Source organism: Gopherus evgoodei, chromosome 8, assembly GCF_007399415.2.
Source record: "Gopherus evgoodei ecotype Sinaloan lineage chromosome 8, rGopEvg1_v1.p, whole genome shotgun sequence".
Lineage (NCBI taxonomy): Eukaryota > Metazoa > Chordata > Testudines > Testudinidae > Gopherus > Gopherus evgoodei.
The window spans coordinates 105,382,196-105,402,881 of NC_044329.1; the positions used below are offsets into that span (position 1 = coordinate 105,382,196).

Sequence of the window (20,686 nt, forward strand, 5' to 3'; positions counted from 1 at the left end):
GAAGGGAGTCTTTTCCTTGGCATTCTTGGCCAGGGGAATTTGCCAATGTCCTTTGGTCAGATCCAGAGTGGTTAGGTATTGGGCCTTCCCTAACTGATCAAATAGCTCGTCAACACGTGGTATTGGATATGCATCGAATTGGGATACTTCATTCAATTTCCGGAAGTCATTGCAAAACCTCAGAGTGCCATCAGGCTTGGGGACCAGAACGATAGGGCTGGACCACTGACTGTGGGATTCTTCAATAATCCCAAGTTCCAGCATCTTCTTCACTTCCGTCCTAATTCCTTCCCTTTTAGCTTCCGGTATTCGGTATGGTCTTATCATCACCCTTACTCCAGGGCTGGTGACAATATGATGTTGGACCAGTGTCGTACGGTCTAGTTGTGTACAGAACACGTCCTGGTTCCGTTGGATCATATCAATGACCTCTGTTCATTGTTTTGGGGTTAATTCAGGAGATATCTTTACCTGCCCCTGTGGGTCATCTGTCTGGGGTGGAGCTCCTCAAATGACCAGGCACGTCTCTTGGTCATGCCAGGGCTTCAGTAAGTTGACGTGGTAGATTTGCTCTGGCTTTCGGTGGTCTGGTTGTCTGACTTTATAATCCACCTCCCCAATGGCTTCCACTATCTCATATGGTCCATGCCAGCTGGCTAGGAGTTTGCTTTCTGCAGTCAGCACTAGCACCATCACCCATTCCCCCGGCTGAAATCTCTGTACTTTCGCCCGGCGGTTGTAATATGTCTGCTGGGCCTCTTGTGCTTTTTCCAAATGTTCTCGCACTATAGGGTTTACTTGAGTTATTCGCTCTCTCATCTGTGTCACATGCTCAATGACATTCTTTCCTGGGTTGGGTTGTTCTTCCTAATCTTCCTTGGCGATATCTAATATCCCACGTGGGTGGCGTCTGTATAGTGGTTCAAAGGGAGAGAAACCAGTGGACGCGTGGGGGACTTCCCGTATAGCAAACATTAGATTCGGTAGAAAGGTATCCCAGTCTTTTCCATCCTGGCTACCACCTTCCAGATCATACTTTTAAGGGTACGATTAAACCGCTCCACCAGTCCATCTGTTTGTGGATGGTAGACTGAGGTCCGTATGGCCTGGATGTGGAGTAGGGCACATAAGTCTTTCATTAATTTTGACATGAAAGGGATTCCTTGGTCTGTCAGGATCTCCATAGGGATGCCCACTGTGGCAAAAACCTGCAGTCGTTCTTTTGCTATTGCCTTGGATGTGGGGTTTCTTAAAGGAATGGCTTCTGGATATCGTGTGGCGTAGTCAAGGATGACTAGTACGTTTCGGTGGCCCTGTGCCGATCTTTCCAGTGGGCCCACTATATCCATGGCTATCGTCTCGAAAGGGACTTCAATAATAGGCAAAGGTACTAATGGGGCCCGCAAGAAAGGTCGGGGGCTATGCAACTGGCATTCAGGGCAGGAGGCACAATAGCGCTGGACTTCTGTGCGTATCCCTGGACAATAAAACTTTCTTAGGACTCTATCCAGTGTCTTGTCTACTCCTAGATGTCCCCCAAATAGATGACTGTAAGCTAACTCTAGTACTGCCCTTATGTGTTTCCGTGGGACTAAGAGTTGCTCTACTTCTTCCCTTCGTATTTGATCTATCCTGTACAAGAGATCGCGTTTGAGCACATAATATGGCCTTGGGCCTTTGATCTTTCCTTCCACAGATATGCCATTTACTTCCACTGCCTCCTTCCTCACATTCACATATAGAGGATCATTGGCCTGGTCCTGCCCGAAATTCTCATGTGCGGTACCAATCTGACCTACTTCTAGGGGGCCTAATTCTATTCATCCCCCTGGGTTTCTCCTACTTGGGCTAGGTACCGCCTCTGAGTCCTCTCTGGCTTGAGTTATCTCCTGGCCTCCTGAACGGGTTCGCCTACCCGCAAGGGAAGTTTTTTGGTTCTCAGCTAGAATCCTAGTCCCTAATCTTTTATATGCCCTCCTTTCCCGCCTAGACTTTTGGGGTTTCCCAAGGGATGAGAATAACTCTGGAGCAAATTTGGCAAACATTGGGGTAAGATTATCTGTAAGTGCCTCCATCTCAGCCTGGGGGTTGCTACCCTTCCCTTGCTCTGTTGGGGTAAGTAAGCTCTCAAACCCAGGGAACTCCCTACCAATTAAGACAGGATAGGGGAGCTTGGGGACCACCCCTGCAGTCACTCTGGTAGTATTCCCCTGGATCTCAATCCGTACTGGTATTGTGGGGTAGAAATTCACGGTGCCATGAATGCATGTTACCCCTGTGTTTTTTGGCCTGGGTTTGTTGGTCTCACCCCACCAACTTCCCCGAGACCAGCGTGACAGCACTCCCAGAATCTATTAATGCTGTGGTCTTAATACCATTCATTTTTACTGATCTTGTATACCCATGTGAGGTCATTGTGATCCCTACCAGGCTGGTTAGGCCACATTGTTCCCTGTAATCCCCCAGATTACACTGCATAGGTTCTTCCCTGTTGGGCATTGGGCTGCTATGTGCCCCAATTCCCCACACTCATAACACCGCCCCCTTATTCCGCTTGTCACCCTCTGCCTGGGGCTATTTGGCTGGCCCCCCACCTCTCTTCCCAAACCTCCAGGTCCCTTCTTGGCCTATTGCCATTCCTCAGTGTCTTTCCTCCCTGTTACGGTCTCCTGTAGTTGTCAACAGTCCGGGGCGGTGGGTTTGGGGTTGGCTTCCTGGTTTGCCGTGTCTCCCCACCTGGAGTCTGGAACAGTTCACGGGCAGCCAGCCGTCTTTCCACAAGGGAGACCAACTCATCATAGGTGGAGGGGTCATTCTGGCCAACCCAGGCCCGGAGGCCTGGTGGTAGCCCCCTCATATACCAGTCCAGTACCAGGAGCTCCATCATCTTCTCAGAGCTGAGGGCCTCAGGGAACAGCCGTTTCCGGGTCAGGTGGATCAGGTCAAACAATTGTGATCGGGGTGTCTTGTCCTCCGTATACTGCCACTTATGGAACCTCTGGGCTCGCAATGCCATCGTTACTCCAGATCTGGCCAGGATCTCTGCCTTCAGCTGGGGGTAATCTGCTGAGGTCTCTGCAGCCATATCGTAGTAGACCTTCTGGGCCTCCCCACAAAGGAATGGGGCGAGGATACTAGACCACTGATCTCGGGGCCAGCCTCCTGCAGGGCTGCTCTTTCGAAAGCCAGGAGGTATGCATACACATCATCCTCCCGTGTCATTTTCTGTAGGCAATGGCTGGCCCGTATGGTCTGGGTCCCTTCACAGTTGCGGTTCAGTTCCATAAGGGCCTTCATCTGGTTCACCAGGTCTTTCACCAGGGCTCGGTCCTGGGCAGCCTGACTCATCAACAAATGATTAGTTTCCTGCTGCATCCGAGTTGCCTTCTGTTGGGCAGTTGCTTGGACCCGCGTAGCCTCCTGCTGGGCCACGATGGCTTGTATTAGGGCCTTGACTGCGTCGTCCATCTTAAGGATGGGAGGGTTTTGTCTAACCTTGGTTTAAGTCCCCAGCGTGCAAATCCCACCCCTGACACTACATGTAGCAAATTGCGAGCACTATTTTGATGGGTCTCGCACTTTCTCTTCTTTGGGGGTGGGGTTCAGGGCACCATTTCTTGGTGGAATGTTAACTGCCCCACTAGTGTCCTAGAGGAGGGGAGTGGAGAGGGAGGGACCTGGGCCCGCCCTCTACTCCAAGTCCCAGCCCAGGGGCCCTGAGGATAGTGGTAAACCACTTGAACTGACACTTCCTTCCCCTGGGTTACTTCCCTCTCCTGCCTTTCAGCTTGTGGGGGGCTTCCTGCCCTCCCTCCGTACAAGCCAGGTGCCCCTTTACCTAGGGTCTTGGATTTCTTAGTTCACCACAGCACTTTTCCAAACTGTCTTCTGCTTCCCTTCAAACTGTTCTCTGCTCCAGCATCAATTCCTCTCTGCTCTAACTCCCACACTGTCTGATTGAAGCAGGGGTTTTTATCATGTGACTGGCTTCAGGTGCTCTATAGCAAACTTTCTTCCCCTTACAGGGAATAAGGCTCCCTTCTAACCCTCTCCTGCTGCCCTCTGGCCATGCTGCATCACAGGCTTTATTAGATTCGTGTCAATATCAGCCATATTATAGTGGACAACACTCAGTGCCAACACTCACCAAGCAGGGATACTTGATACATTGCAGTATCTCCTTATACTTAGAACAGGAAAGTCTTGACTTTTACATGGCAACCAGCGAAGTTGGTGGGGTATCCCATCCACAACAGATGATGGTTGTCAGGCTGTGGTCCATGTGTTCTGAAGAGCTCTTGCATTTGTTTCATAAAGAGCAGGCAGGTCACATCTGGTGTCATCACCACTTCGACATTGAGAGCTTCTTCTGCGGTTGTCCAGACTTCTCATTGAAAAGATGATCCCAGATACTTATCAAGATACTTGGTATCAAAGAGAAGGAACCAGCCTAGATGCCCTCTCCTCCTGTGTACCAGTGGCCCCTAGTGTGGGCATATTGGCTGCATTCCTCCCCTTGTTTCCAGAAGAAGGGGAAGAAACGTGAGCCACCAATAAACAGACAAAAATGAATAATTGCTGTAGTTGCCAGTGGGATGTTGCATGACTATGAAGGGGAGAAAGTGACTCGCGAGATGATGAATAGGAGAAGATGGAAGAGGTGGTGCATATGGTTGCAAATGGGAGGAGGTTGTCCATGTGAGTGAAATGGGAGGATCTGTCTCTAATAAGGCCCTTCATTTTCAGAGTTTATTTTGTTTAAAATTGCCCCTTAAAATGAGTGAAAATCAGTGCAAAAAATTAACTTCCCAGTTTTCTGGACAAATATCAGGGTTAATATTGGGTAACGGGATGACAGAAAAAAGCAATAGCTAGAGAAAAATAATGAGTATTAAAAGTGAAAGCAGTTTAATGCTGTGGTTTATTTCATGAACTATGCATTAATAGTACGTACACATATGCCTGGTTGTATGTGTGTGTATATCTTTCACTAAATTTCCTTTAACAAATAGCCTCAGGTATACACCTAGACTAATTGTTTATTAACATAAGCAAACCTACTTAATGTTTGGATTTTCTTAACATAATTGGTTCTTGAATGGTGCAAAATTTGAATGAAAATCAATCAAAATTGAATAATAGCTTTTGTAAAACCTGAGAACTTCTCAGTAAAGATCCGCAAAAACTGAAAATGAAGGGCCTTAGATATGGCTTACAAAGCCCTGGCTCTAGACTTCTGTACCTCCAAAGGGCCTAACTCTATGCAATGAAAAATATTCCTTGTGGCAATCAGCCATACTTTTTTTTAAAATAGGTTTTGTCCATGCTGTCATTTGTATGACACACACAGGGAAGTGTAGAGATGAGTGGAGTAATTAGTATAGAATATTAGGGTTAGAAGGTCATCTAGTCCAACCCCCTGCTTAAAGGGGGAACTAATCCCCAGACAGATTTTTGCCCCAGATCCCTAATTGGCCCCCTCAAGGATTGAACTCACAACCCTGGGTTTAATAAGCTAATGCTCAGACCACTGAGCTGTCCCTTCCCTCAAATCACTCTCAACCTTCACCTAGTAAAAGTGACAAAGAGTCCTGTGGAACCTTCTAGACTAACAGATGTATTGGAGCATGAGCTCTCATGGGTGAATACCCACTGCGTCAGACGTATTCACCCACGAAAGCTTATGCTCCAATACGTCTGTTAGTCTATAAGGTGCCACAGGACTCTTTGTCGCTTTTTACAGATCCAGACTAACATGGCTACCCCTCTGATGCTTCACCTAGTTGTGGGCCCTGAACCCAGACATCTCACTAGAGGTTTGAAAATATGTGGCTAACTTCCTTATTTTTGTTGTTTAATTTCTATGTTGCATCTGTACATTCTGGCTCCTGCTGGTACCAGTGTAAAAGAAAATAGACTATTCTCTCTCTGTGTTCTCTCTCTCTGGAGTCCAGAGATAGCTGGAAGTTCTGGAGGTCTTGTGAATTTTGTATTGTGGGGTTTCTAGGCTAAAGGAGGTGCTTTGCGTAGGACCTAATCCGGTGGGAGTTTCTCTAACTCTTCTGAAGCTTGGAGGGCCAGATCCCCAGCTAATGTAAATTGTCTTAGCTGCATTGACTTCAGTGAAATTGCTCTGTCCATTGCTTGAAATAAATGGATATGTGACAATTTACACCAGTGGCGGAGCTGGTTGGGGATCTTTTTTTACTTTGTCCATTGCTAATGATAGACTGTGGTTTTAACCCCTGTATGATTCGTGACAGGAGGTATCTCTCTCCCTCTCTCCCCTCTCCCTCCCCAGCATGTGATCTGTGTGGGAGAAGGAAGCTCTTTGACACTACTTCTAAATGAATTGCTATACCAGAGAATTAATAAAATCCATATTGAAGTGACAGCTGGTGGACAGGCTTGGCTTTTCCCTGCATCACTTGCCTCTCTAGTGGCCAATGTTCTGGGCTCACTGCACGTTTATCCTTTTATTATAGCTTTTATTGATTTTTTTTTTAAATCTGTTTCCCTAAGAATCATAATTGCACTGTTCAGACTCTAGCTTTGGTCATATCAGCATGAGCTACTAACAGCATTTTTCTTTTGGTTCTTTAATTACTGACCTTCCAAAGGCATTCAACTAATGAAAAAAAATGTAAAAAAGCAAGAATCTATTTTTCCAATGTCTTTTCAATAGCAACATTCACCAAATTCTAGCTTCTTTGTTACTTTGACTCTTTGGTACTTTGACAATGGACACATGCTTTTATTCTGTATCTCTGGCTTCTTTTGGCTCTCCCCCCTGTGGTTAGATGTTGATAGGTGTGTGTGTGTGTGTGTGTGTGTGTGTGCGCGCGTGCGTGCCCTGCCTGAGTCCTGTGCACACAGCTGGCATGGCAGACCTCAGGTGAACCACCCAATGACCACAAGATCTGTTAAGGGATGAAGGCACCCAGCCAGGTTTATTGTCTATGAAGCACAGTACTAGTATCCCGCAGACTCTACTGGACCACTAATACATGTATGCCTGTAATAATGGACCCACTCAGTGAACGGCAGGATTTTCCATTTCTCCCTCTGAGATACATCTTTATAACCTGATACAAACCAGTTATTACTACCCCTTTGACATAGTTAGTTGCTGCCCCCGATGTGGCTAGCTATCACTCATCACCTTGTATATGTTGGTTCAATTAATACATGTCTATTATGTACTATTATCCTGACCTTATCTTTTAGGAGGGGTCAGTGTGTTCCTGTTATTCTTGGGGAATGTTTTTGTACCATTCTTGATATCGGGATGTTCTGGTACCATTTGATATCGGGATGCATTTGCATGAAAGCTCTGTGTCATAACATTTCTTCCCAGATCTAGACCTTAGCGTCCAAAATATGGGTGTTAGCATGAAAACCTCCAAGCTTAGTTACCAGCTTGGACCTGGTAATTGCTGCCACCAGCCAGGAATTATACAGTGCCTAGCTCACTGTGGTCTCCCCAAAACCTTCCCTGGGGGACCCCAAGACTCAGATTCCTTGAGTCTCACAACAAAGGGGAATAAACCATTTCCCTTCCCCTTCCTCCCCTCCAGGTGTTCCCTCCCTGGGTTCCTGGAGAGATATACAGAAGCAAGCTCCATGAATCTAAACAAAGGGATTCTACCCTCCCTGTTTCCAGTCCTGGAAACACAAGTATCGAGAGAGAGCTAATCTCTCTTCCCCCTCACCCAGAGGGTATGCAAAGTCAGGCTCAGTAAATCTAACACAAAGAGATTTTCCCCCGACTTCTTCCTCCCACCAATTCCCTGGTGAGCTGCAGATTCAATTCCCTGGAGTCCCCACTAAAGAAAAACTCCAACAGGTCTTAAAAAGAAAGCTTTATATAAAAAGAATGAAAAAGGACATTAAAAATAGTCTCTGTATCAAGGTGACAATATACAGGGTCAATTGCTTAAAGGAAAAAAATGAATAAACAGCCTTATTCCAAAAGAATACAATTTAACACATTCCAGCAACTACACACATGTAAATACAAAAAAACAATATAAACCTATTGTCTTACTATCCTTGTACTTACAACTTGGAAACAGAAGATTAGAAAGCCTGGAGATAGAACGATCACTCTCAGAGCCGAGAGGGCACAGACCCAAGACAAAGAACAAAGAAGTCACACCCAAAACTTCCCTCCACCCAGATTTGAAAAAGGCTTGTTTCCTGATTGGTCCTCTGGTCAGGTGTTTCAGGTTACTGTTTGTTAACCCTTTTATAGGTGAAAGAGACATTAACCCTTAGCTATCTGTTTATGACACTCTGTGACTAGCACTTCTTAGAAATGTGTATTTCTGCAATATTAGCCCTGTTCTTGCCAAATTCTGTGAGCAGGTCCTGCCTCATATCAGGCCTCTAATACAAGGGCTTACGTTTCAGGCGCTCTTCCTACGGCACCCTTCTCTTTCTATTTCATATATATCTGCCAGAAACTTTAGGCTGACCCAGGATATCTGTCTACAGCATGGGTCAAGTTAGCAGGGGTTCAAACGAAGTCTAGAGCAAAGAACCACTTACTCATTTACCCTGCAGTCAGGAGCAAGAAAAGGTGAAGCCTGTTCTTTTAAAGGAAGGAAACACTAAATTTTGTATTGGGGATAGAGAGTTGTTCCCTCCACGTGATTCTAACTATTTCCAAAGGATTCCTGGTTTGATGCAGAGTGAAGTCTCTTTGTTTTCTCTAGCTCTTTAAGCCGAGTCAGCCCTTCTCCTAGGTAATTAAAGCTTTACTTCAAAAAAAAAAAAAAAAAAAGAGAGAGCAAGTGAGAGAGAAAATCTCTGCCACTTATTGTCAGCACCAAGAAAAGACACTTGAGGGAATTAAATTGCTAGATGATTTTTATAAGGAATCTGAATCATTTTGCATTCTACCTGCAAAGAAGGAAGTGAGGAGTTGAATATTGTATAGCAGAATGTAATTTGTAACTCTCTCAAATGGCAGTTGATGGCAGCCAGGAAAGTTTGGCCATTCATTATTTTCTACATAGCATTTGAGGCAAATGTAAGGACTTGGGCCATATTCACATTTTTTCTCCTTCTCCTATTATTATTAAACATTTATATTGGACACAGTCTAAAAACCACAAGCAGGTTGGGCCCCATTGAGCCAAGTGCTGTACAGATGACCCACAGATCGTACAATCCACCTTGAATTGGTTTTAATTTCTCACAGGGATCTTCTCCCCAAAAAATAACTTCAAAAGACTAGCGTTCCAGTCATCTTTCAGAGGTCCTGACCATTCATGGCCACTAAACATCTTCTAGCACTCTTGGCAAGATGGTCAGTGTTAGCTCCAGAGTCCTAGCCAAATGCTAGTAATTACCTCTAAATCTCTAAGCAAATTTTAGCTGAAGTTTCAGATTGATTCTGTATTCTTCACCTCTCATCTTAAAAGTATATAGTTTTTTTCTGACAGCATTTCACCTGAGAAGTTACCGTGTGTCAGGAAGGGAAGAAACCATTAGAACTGTGCAATAACTGATTTTTCAGCTTGCTGGATGATTTAAAACAAATTGTTTTTGGGCAACCCCAAATGGAAATTTTTTGGTACCAAAATCTTGGAGGGAGGGGAAAAGGGTTTGACACTGAATTATACATTTTGGTCAACCCGAAACTAAATGTTTTGTTTAGATCTGGAGTTCTGTTAATGGTTTTTATAATAAATTTGATGCAAATTTTTAAACAGACAGTTGGTTTGAATAAAAAAATCAAAAGGTTTCATTTAGGAAATGTTGAAATGACATGTTTCACTGTTTGTTTTTTAATTGAAACAATTTGGCAAAATTGATGTGAATTCACAAAATGTTTCTGTTGACCCGAATCTGCGTTTTTTGGAGAAAAAAAGTTTTATCTGAAAAATTCTACCCATCTCTAAACAATTCCTGTATTTAAAGTGCTTTGGGATATATATATATATAGGTCATTATAGTTAGGGAACTGTAAGGGAGTGGTTACCTGCTCCAGCCCTGATAGGGTTAAAGCCAGCCTTGGGAGAGGGCTGAGAGAAAAGCTGGACTGATTGGGAGGTAGCCTCAGCTGGAGGACACGCCTCAACCAGACCCAGCTGGCCCTGTAAAGGTCAGGACAGCCAGGAGTTCAGAGGCTATCTCCAGTCTGAGAGGGAGCAGGGTCTGGCTGCCTAGCAGAAAGGGTACTAGGAGTGAAGCAGGGCTGGGGCAAAAGCCAGAGGAGCAAGGGAGCTCCTGGCTGGCAACTCCCCAGGCTCCGAGGCCTGGTTTAAGGCCTAAAAAGGTACTGGGTGGTAGAGGAATGCAGCAGGTCTGAACCCGCTTGCCTGTGATGAGTGGCTTATACTGCAGTCTGCCCCCGGGGAGTGGGGCTAGATGGTGACTGGCAGTAGCCCAGACTGAGGTGAGATGGGGTTAACCTGAGAGTGAGGGGGGTATTCCCAGGGGGGCAGCAACCCACAGAAAGGGGCATCGGGGTTTGTGAGAGGTACGGGGCCCAGCGGCGAGCAGGACGCCAGCCTGCAGAGGGCACTCCAGCCTGGAAGAGAGCTAATTCCCAGAAGGTACCAGCAGGAGGTGCCATAGCAGTGAGTCCACCCGCTTACAGGAACACAACTTAATTCAGTTGGAAGACAAAACTCCAAACTGGCCCTCCACAGTTTGGGACATAGCAAATGATGTGGAGAACTGGAGTATAACAGCACAGTAACTATAGAAACATAGAATCAAAGGCCTGGAAGGGACCTCGAGACATCATCTTGTCCAGACCCCTGCACTCACGGCAGAACTAGGTATTATATATTATCTATGCTGCCATTGTCCATTGTAAGTCCAGGCCAGCTCCTTTGTGCCTGTGAACAAAGAGAATCTTTCTACTGGGAATGTTTGTATTATATTAACAATGCTGTGAGTGAATCTGCTCTGTAATGGAGAATGTGCAAGATGTTTCCCTTTGATCAAATAATAATAAACGTGATTCAGAAGAAGAGAGATGTGAAACACTGAAATATCATTCTGCTCATGCATCACTGTCTGGGAGTAGTTCCTGTAAATGGCAATTATTATAGCAATGTGTAACATGTCACTGAATAGGGTAGTACTGGAGATTTGGACTGGGATGTGTGGGATGGAGATGGATTTGAGGGACAAGGGTAAGATATGATCAGAAGAAGAACTGGTTAAATAATATTCACTAGATAACTTGTGTGATACATTTCAAGATATTGGATTAATATTTTTAAATTATTTGCCCATCAGATAATTTATGTGCTGAATCTCATTATATTTTTCAAATGCATTATTTGAATATTTTTAATTAAGCACATGACTCTGCTTAGAAGGTGGTGACATGAATGCAGCAGGCTTGATCATTTTTTAAAAAAAGGGAATTTCAGAATCCCAAGAGAATTCTAGTTTCTCAGAAGACTTCTATTTTATCCAGGAGTCTGGGAGGAGATAGGAATACCCTCTATTAATACTATGCTAGCGTATTATACTGGACCTCAGGAGAGCTGGGATATGTTCTTAGTTCTACCCCTGGCCTGCTGTGTAAACTTGGGAAAGTCATTTCAACTCTGTGCCTGAGGGTCCAGTTCTGTAACATGATGATGCTATTTACCACTGTTGTAAAACACTTAGACCTGTGGATTAAAAAGCCTTATAACAGTTTGGTATTCTTATTGCAATGTGTGTGTAAGTCACAAAACAGAGTGCCTTCAACCATCTTATTTAAGGTGCAAGTGATATTAGGCAGTGGTTCAGGATTCATGGGTGCTTAGAGCAGGTTATACTCAGATCAAGAAAAGATGAGAGGAGAGTATCAACTCCACCGCACCCAGAGACAGAGGCTAAATTCATCTCTGCTGTAAATTCCTTGACTGCCTCAGAGATACACTAGGGATTAATTTACTATTGCGACAATGAAACTGAGGTCTTTACTTGGTAAAACCTAGAAGTGACTTCTAAGCCGCTGTGTCAACTATATTACATGTGGTTTTCTTGGACTTTCTCTTAAATTGTGGAATATTAGCACTCTTCTTCCTAGACTCTGGTGCCTATCTCAAGACACTTGCCAGTTTACACTCCAGTTGCCTCTTCCAGTACAGGATTAAATGAAATACATCTTACAGTGTGAGACTTCAGAATCTATTCAACTTCTCAGATAGAAGGTTAAGGAGGTGACTTGATCATGGTCGAAAAGTAACTACAATCAGAAATCCTTCCCCATGTGAAGGGTTTTTTAAACTAGAAAACAAAGGCATAACAAAATCCCATGACTGAAACTGACACTAGACACATTCAGACAGGAAATAAGGTGCTAATTTTTAACAGTGACGGTAATTAACCACTGAAACAATTTACCTAGGGTCATGGTAGATTCCCTGTCCCTTGAGGTCTTTTAAATCAAGGTTGGATGTTTTTCGAACTGTATGCTTTAGGTCAACCAGAAGTTATAGGCTTGATGCAGGAAGTACTGTGTGAAATTCAGTGGCCTGGGTTATGCAGGAATTCAGCCTAAATGTTGGTTATATTAACTTACTACTCCTAGTTACAGCCTGCTAGACCAACTGAAAAAAAATCCTTTGCTTCCATGGATGTCAAACATTCAGATACATGTAGACAGATATCCTATATCCATAGATAAGATCATTATCGGGAGAACCCAAAGCTGACTGAATTTAGATCCAAATATGAGGCATGTTTGAGGGTCTTCCTCCAAGAACTGTGTATGTAAATGACAACACAATCCTATCTCTACAACTAACTCTTACTTTTCTCCACCCATGGTTGGAGAAATGGAGGGAAGTAACACCATTTAGGTTATGGATCCTTATGTATCTTAAATTTGTATGACACTTAGATACAAATGTAGAAAGGGCCTTAGAAATACCTTAGATATCTAGAACATACATTCTCTTGGATGTCAATTCACTCATTACAAATCTACTATTATAATGTGCTACAGTATTTTATTATGAAATGCTGAGAAGTATCCGATTGCATCAGATTTTCTTTCTGATGGGAAAATTATCGTATGGAAAGTAATATGCTCCAGTATTGTTAATTTCTTTATGCTTTAAAACTGATTTTTCTAAAGAGGAAAATTCTGCTTGATATTTCATACAATATATGCTAATCTTTCCTGTCCATAGTATAACTCTGAATTGCTGGTGTGCTTTTTATTGTTATGCTTGTCCTCTACAGCACAGTATAATGTTTTGGCAGTAGCAAACAATTAACTATATTATATTAGAGCCAAATGCAATCAAGTACTCCTTTTTCTATGTAGTATAGTCACCTATTGATATTGCATTAACTAGCATCTTAACACAGGAGAGGCTTAATAAGATGCAATATTACTCTCTTGGCTGTTTAATTAAACTAAACAGTCATTGTGGGTTGCGCATTGGTTTACTGCCAAGGGAAAGTAAATCTGAATCATATTAGTATCACATGCCAAATTACGTTCTTCCCTCATTAGAGAGTATCTAGGCGAGCTGCCATTAGTGTCACGTGAAATGCTTTTGTATTACATTGGACTGTCTTGTAATGCAGTGTCCTCCTAGATACTGCTCACAGCAGCATGTATTCTTATCAAACTTAGCATACGTTATATGCTGCCTAAATTTACTGCATATATTTATGCCTTGTCCTATACTGGCTGGTGTATTCACGTACCACCACCTGGTACAGGATGGTTGCAAGACTACTTAGCTGAGTGTTACAGTTCCTATAGTGCAAACAGAATTTTTTTCCCCTTAGCTCCAGGAAGGGGGCCTGCACCCTTGGAGCAGGAAGATCTGAACTTTATCTCTGCTGTCACCATGAAGTTCCTAGTAGCCCCATGTTGTGCAGCACGGTGAAAAGTTGAAGACCTGGGTGGATTTATTACAATATTGGTATCAACATATATTCACCGCAATTTTTTTGCCTGCAGTTTACTGTTAAGGGTAACCTATGTCTATAGGGCAACTCCAGTGCTGTGTTGGGATGAGGAATCTACATACATTATAACAGTGTTCTATGTGACTGGCTGTTGATATCCCATTTATATCAATGAGAGATGCACTTGAAGAGTAAGATCGTTATTTTGGCCCTCGGTATTGATTGTAACTAAATTACTGGGTGTTATAAACATTTTGGTCTTAAATGTGAGACTCTGGCTGCTTGTGAGATTTTACTAGGGTCCATTTTATAGGCAGGGAGTCTTCTAGTAATGCTCCATTCTTCTCACCATCCAAGTCCCTGTATTGCAGGATCTCTTCCTCTGGCTCAGCAGGGTTGGATGTGGCTGCGTGTGGAGTTCTATTTTGTTCTGGCTTTTTATATCACGCTTGGGACCTGGAAAGCTGAGCATTTAAGAGTAGAGAAACAAATCAGGATGTGTCACGTGAGAGTGACCCAAAGCAACGCCTCCCTAAGGGGCTGACCATGACACTTCTGAGGGTTCCCAATAGATCCTGGAAACTTTTCCATGCAAGGACCTTAGTTTGAGGTCAGTGGACTGCATTGTCATTAGATGGTTAGGCTGACACCTGGAACACTGGGAATCAAATTGGGTAGGGAGAGTGAAGCTTGCTAGCCGTTCAGGGAGTTCAATGAAGAGAAGCACAGGGGGCTACAAAGAGCAGAGAAAAGAAAGGTCAGAACTGAGGGCATTCTGCCTTTTCTCTGCATTGGGTCCTTCTTCGTGTTTAGAGAGTTAGTAGACTCGGATATTTCCACCCCAACGGGGATCAGGATATACTGACAATCCCACAAGAGCACATTTGTTTTTGAGATTTCAACCCCAGTTTTGCAGAGCCAAAGAGGCATGGATAGGTTTGCATAAATCAAAGCAATATGGCCAGCATAGCTCTCTGAGTATGCAGACCCTACCACCACTATATGGTTTCAAGGATGGCAGCCTTACTGTTAACACAGGCTTCTCCTTGAAAATGTTTTTGTCGTCTATCTCACGTTTGCTTGTTTGTCTGTCTCCTCAATAGAAAATTAGCCTGGAGTTCTATATTGACATCCATGCCCACTCCACTATGATGAATGGCTTCATGTATGGGAACATCTTTGAAGAGGAAGAAAGATTTCAGAGACAAGCTATTTTCCCTAAGCTACTCTGTCAGAATGCTGAAGATTTCTCCTTTGTAAGCAACATTTCTCTTATTTTGTTTTTATTTTCCTTTTTTTTTAAAAAAAGATAAATATGAGGCTTAATGAAAGTCTATGAATTTTGTTATTAATGTGAAGCATGAAATATTTTCAAATTTTAATGTCTGTCACCATTTTTCCGTCAATTACCAATGGAAATCACAACCCCTTCTCTTCAAGTTGTACATTGTGGTTATACATCTTACGGTTGTCCACATACAAAATATTAACAGCCTAAGTCATCCTACTTGTAAGGCTGAAGACGTTAGAGCAGGCTGAAAAACGGAATTTCAGTCCCTCAGGAAAGCCAAGATTTCCAAATGTGGACAAAAAGTCAAAATCTTGGAATTATTATTACTCACAAAATGAAATAGTCTAAAATATTTTGTTCCAACCTCATTGAAACATTTCGTTTTGATGAAGTCTAAATGTTTCATTTTAACTTCGACAAGGTGGGGGAAGTAATATCTTTTTGGACCAACTTCTGTGATGGAAGGGAACAAGATTTTGAGCTCCACAGCTTTCTGAGGTCTGCAGAAAGTAACCAGTGTGTCTGGCTTTATAATTTGACTTTTATGTTACGTTATAATAAAAAAGTTTCAACAATTATATTGTATTCATAAATGTAAACAATGATAAAGTCAAAATGAAATGTTTTGATAATTTCCTATTGGAAATGTTGATCATATTGTTACACAGACATATTGAGTGTCTGTGGCCCAGCCGCCTCACAGGACATATGTCCAGCAGGTTTGCTCCACATTAGGGGTGGGACTTCATGATCTTCTCCTGCTCTGCCAGGAGAGAGCTTCAAAAGGGATCCTGCTCTGCCTCAAGAATTTGGGTTCAGTGTGTTTACACTGCTGTCTGACTGGTACAGCTCCTTGCCTCTCATTAATAGGGAGGGATCCTCAGGACCTTCTTCCACCCACTTTCCCCTTGATTGCTATCTAGTGAGCAGGCTTTTTCCATGCTCGCTGCAGGTTTATCAGCAGTGGCAGCTGGCCTGGTAGTGCTGTCCAGCTGCCTGCTCCAGGCAGCCATCACCTCTCAGCTACTTTTCTAGTGTCTTTCTAATAAGACACGCTCAGGGCATGCTGTAGTTTTGGGCTTTTCTAGGCATGCTGTGCATTCCGGGATGTCCCTTGAGGAGAAGTCCCAGAGCACAGAACAGCAGAGTCGATGCAAGATAAGAAGGGAAAGGGGCTGAGATTAGGTGCAAGGAGTGGCAGAAAGTCTCAGCCAGTTCTCTTCCCAAAAGCACTGCCAGCTGTGTATTAATTAAATTTGGTGGGAAGTATGGAGAACAGGGGACTGGGCATCAGCACTGTTGGCATCTATTCATGGTGCTGCCAAGGACCCTGTAGAAGTTCTGAGGCAAGTTGCTTCACCTCTCTACCAGTCAGTTTACCCCTTCAAATACATATTAGACTTGAGTGTGCTTAATAGAGTACGCTGGGATTTTCCAAGGAGGCTAAGGGAGTTAGACACCCAGTTCCTTTAGTTGGGTGCCTAACTCTTGAAGGCTCCTTTGTGAGAGTATTTAGGGCAATAACATGGGGCTTGGGAGACTTGGATTCAAGCCCTGGTTCTGCCACAGGCTTCCTGTGTGACCTTGGGCAAGTCACTTTGGTTCTTTGTACCTCAGTTTCCTACTTGTACAATGGGGGGAAAATCACTGCCCTACCTCACAGGGGTGTTATGTGGCTAAATACATTAAGACTTCAAGGTGCTCAGCTGCTACAGTGATGTAACAGTCCCTAAAAGGGATAGAAAATTGGAGACTTAATGTATGTGTGTGACAGGTTCTTTCTGTTAACAAGGGAAATGAGGTTTCTCTATTAGTCCAAACTCTCCCTTAAAAAGGGATGTAGGAAATAGGTGCCAACAATTAAATAAAAAGCGCTGCCTCCCCCTCTGACTTGTAGGTTTGTGTTTGGTGGTAGCTGGAAGATGAAAGCGCGTGTTGGCTTCCAGCCCGCTGCAGTTCATTCTGGTGATGCTGGCACGCAATATATTCTGTAGTGTCAGCACGCCCAACCTATGTAGTTGCTGTGTCACTTAATGCAGTGTAGGATTTGTTTGCAGTGTGAGCCAATGTGTCATACAAGGGAGCACAATGAACCGGTTCAGTGGCAGGTCCCCAAACAATAGCTGCGCTGCTGTTCAACTTCAGAGGTGGGCTTTTCAGCCCACTGATCTCCTGTTTCATTTGGAGGATATACCCGGTCCTCAATCCAAAGCATTAATCTCTGCATAGAGCAGAATGTATATTTGATATGCACGTATCCAGATATGAATAGGGATGCTTGCGGATTTGAAAACAGTGAAGGGATGCACTGGTGTGTATTTCAGGGAGCCACCGGAAGTTGCCACTGTTTTTCAAATGAAATAGTCTCCAAGCTGTAGCATTTTCAGCTGCATGTGTAGGAGTTGTGCGAACAGTTGGAAATATCATTGACTCGCTGCTAGGATCTCTGCATAAAAGATATAAAAAGACTCCTCGGTTTGAGAGTTTTGTGTGTTTGAAGGGGCGGAGGGAAAGTGTTGGAGATTAAAAATTGTGTATGTAAATACAGTCCATTGAATGCTCCAAGAGGCGGGGGCAGTGCATCGTTAGCGCTATCAGGCCAATGTTTGAAAGTGTGGGAATAGGCCAGTGTTGTTGCTAATTAATTTTCCAAAGCTTCAGGAGGTCTCATTTTACATTGGATGCCACTGCAGACATTTGTTGGGATTCTAATAATTCAGCAGCAGCACTTCAAGTGAAAGCAGGCGGCTGCGTGAAGTGTTGTCCATAATTGACTAGCTCCATGTCTTCACACAGCACAGAGACAATGTTCCATTATGTTATCCATTGACAGGATCATTGCAACGATTACTCTCCTTAAAGCGTCTGTCAACCTTGATTGATTTACCAAGGACAAAGAACTGAAAAGGTTTGAAGTGCGGGTACAATTTTTACCACCATTTAGCATATATAATGGCTCTCCTTTGATGTCAAAAGCTCATATTCTATTAATAATGCAGAGGGCTTTTGAATGCAGGCTACTCGTATGGAGTTCCACACTAATAACCTAGTTGCTGTGAAATGGGATTCACTTCGGGAAAGCAGTCATTTGTCTGGGTTTGACGCATTCAGAATGAATCCCAATTCAATGGGATTCTTTTCAATGCTCTGCATGATTGCAGCTGAGTCCAGAGTGGGCTAGGAAAAGCAAATCCTTCCCGTCCAGCTGGGAATCTGGCAGCAAGCACACAGCGAGATGCAAACAAGCAGAGACAACAAGCCTAAGATGATGCGATCAAAGGCCTTGTTTGGTTTGTCTGGCAATCTCCCATTAATATACTGTAGGGCACATTTCATGCATGGCTGCTTTCTTCACCTATCATTGCCAATAGGCCTTTTTATTTAAATGACAGCATGAGGAAGAGTGGTCTAGAGAGTGGTCTAGGGGGTGAGAGTGTTGTGTTTGGCTCTGCTACTGACCCACTGGTGTGATGTCAGGGAAGTCCCCTAACTTCTCTCTGCCCTATCTGCTAAGTAGGAGATTAAAAAATGAATAAATGCATCTCATTGGAGTTCTGAGGATTAATCAGTATACACAATAAATAATGTGTAAAGTGCAAAAAATTCTTTGGAAACTAATGCAGTTTTAAAGGTATCAGTAGGTATTTTAATTCCCAACTATGACTGTCTTGGAATGTGAGAATATCTTCCATATTCTTAACAACTTTCAAAAAGAGCCTCCGCCAGGAGAAAATGAAAAGCCAGCGACTATTTCTGTAAGTCTCACCAAAACCACACCAGCTTGTGGTTGCACATCCCACTTCCTGCACTGGCATTCACCTGGATGCTGTTGCATAAATAAGGAAAGAGGAATGCAAAGAAAAGCGATGAAGTTTTTCTCCGAGACAAATATGTAAAAGTCAGATTTACTTGGGCCGCAGTAGAGGAAATAAGCTCAGAATTGGTAGGAAAAGCTTTTATATTTTCAAGCATCTAGAAAGATATTTCTAAACAGCAGAGTAAATATATTAACTTCAAAATTATAATAGAAAGAGTTGACGTGCTCCTTTGAAATGGCTGACGAATCAGGTTTTCTGAGCAGCTGTTGACACCGTCTCTGAACACATTACACATTATCCATAGATAGGAATTGTTGCGCTGTTCGGAGTGGTGTTCTTAGTTTGATATTTCTCATTCTGGAGAGTGGATTAGTCATCATGGGCCAGATACAAGCACTTCAGCATTTCAAGAACACGTTTGCCTTAGGGATGGCTAATTTTGACCTTTGTGACAGTATTAAAGGAGACCATCTGTTGTCTCTGTTTCAGTTAAAAGTAACAACCAGAGCCATACTCTAATGGTTTTATTGTCACCCATGGATTGCTTTTCAGGATGTTAAATTTAAAAAAAAAATTGGTCAAAGATCAGTGTTTAGGCAGCAACACAGTGAATAGGTGACACCCCAAATCCTTTCTATTTCTTGGAAGTCTCTCCGCTTCTTTACTCACCTTGTTCCTCAGAGCAGCATGGCTACATTATTACTCCTATTTCTCATTATTGTTAACAGTAGCAACTATGAGCCACCTTCTGCCTAGCACTGTACAAATACAGTGATGGACTGGCCCTGCCAAGAAGTCTTTACAATCTAAATTGTAAAGATAGACAAAGAGTGGGAAGGGAGACAGCAGTGCAGCGACTTGCTAAGAGTCACACAGCAGATCAGAGGACAGAACCCATCTCTCCTGTGTTCTAGGTCCAGTGCCCGAGCCACTGGACCGTACAGTCTTCCCCAGAGGCTGAGCTCTATGTGGCGTTCATATTTAGCACATAAACAATTACAAATCAGTCCAGCCAGTCTTAAAGCTGATCTGCCTGCTCTTTGGGCCTGATTAGCAATACTCCGGACTAATGCAGTGCCTTTTATCTCAAAGCCCTTATCCCCATCACACAGGTGAGGCAACTGCAGGACAGAGAGGTTGAGGCCACCATTTTTAAAATTGGATGCCAGAAGTTAGGCAGCTAGTGATGGCAATATACTTGCCGTTTGCTGCCGGAGATCCCACTCCCTTGCTGTGCTCTTCCCTGGGAAGCGGATCTCTAAGAAAAGAAGGGCAGCAAGCATGATGTCCTGGGTCTTGAAGCCAGGCCTGAGAGTACCCAGACAGCTGCCACATCCTGGGCTCCACGCAATGACTACTGAAACCAGGTGGGCTGAGAACCTACCAAGGATATAGCTTCAGCCAAGGCACCACCCACAGAAGCTGTGATTGGAGGCTCGCTCGGCTCCACCGATTGATCCAGCTACACTATTTAAGCCAGGAGAAGGAACAGGACATTTGTCTGAGCAGTAGGGTGGTTTCCTGTTGTGACTGCATTGGGCCCTGCTTGTGTCTGCTTCCAACACCCAATGCTGTTCCTGGCTCCTGCTGGGTTCCTGAATCCAGCCTTTGCCCCTGTTCCCACCATGCTCCTGCTCTCTGCTTGATCCTTGCCTCTCCTCCAGTCCTTACACGTCACCTCCAATCCTCA

The 20,686-nt window shown here is 43.7% G+C and overlaps 1 protein-coding gene across 1 annotated transcript in view; it reads left to right on the plus strand.

Annotated features, from left to right (window-relative positions):
- The window catches only part of AGBL4 (ATP/GTP binding protein like 4), a 1,406,381-nt gene that overhangs the window by 1,252,636 nt on the left and 133,059 nt on the right, over positions 1-20,686 (plus strand). Inside the window, 1 exon segment of the mRNA XM_030571608.1 lies at positions 14,991-15,143. Within this exon segment, the coding sequence (XP_030427468.1) occupies positions 14,991-15,143 (153 nt within the window).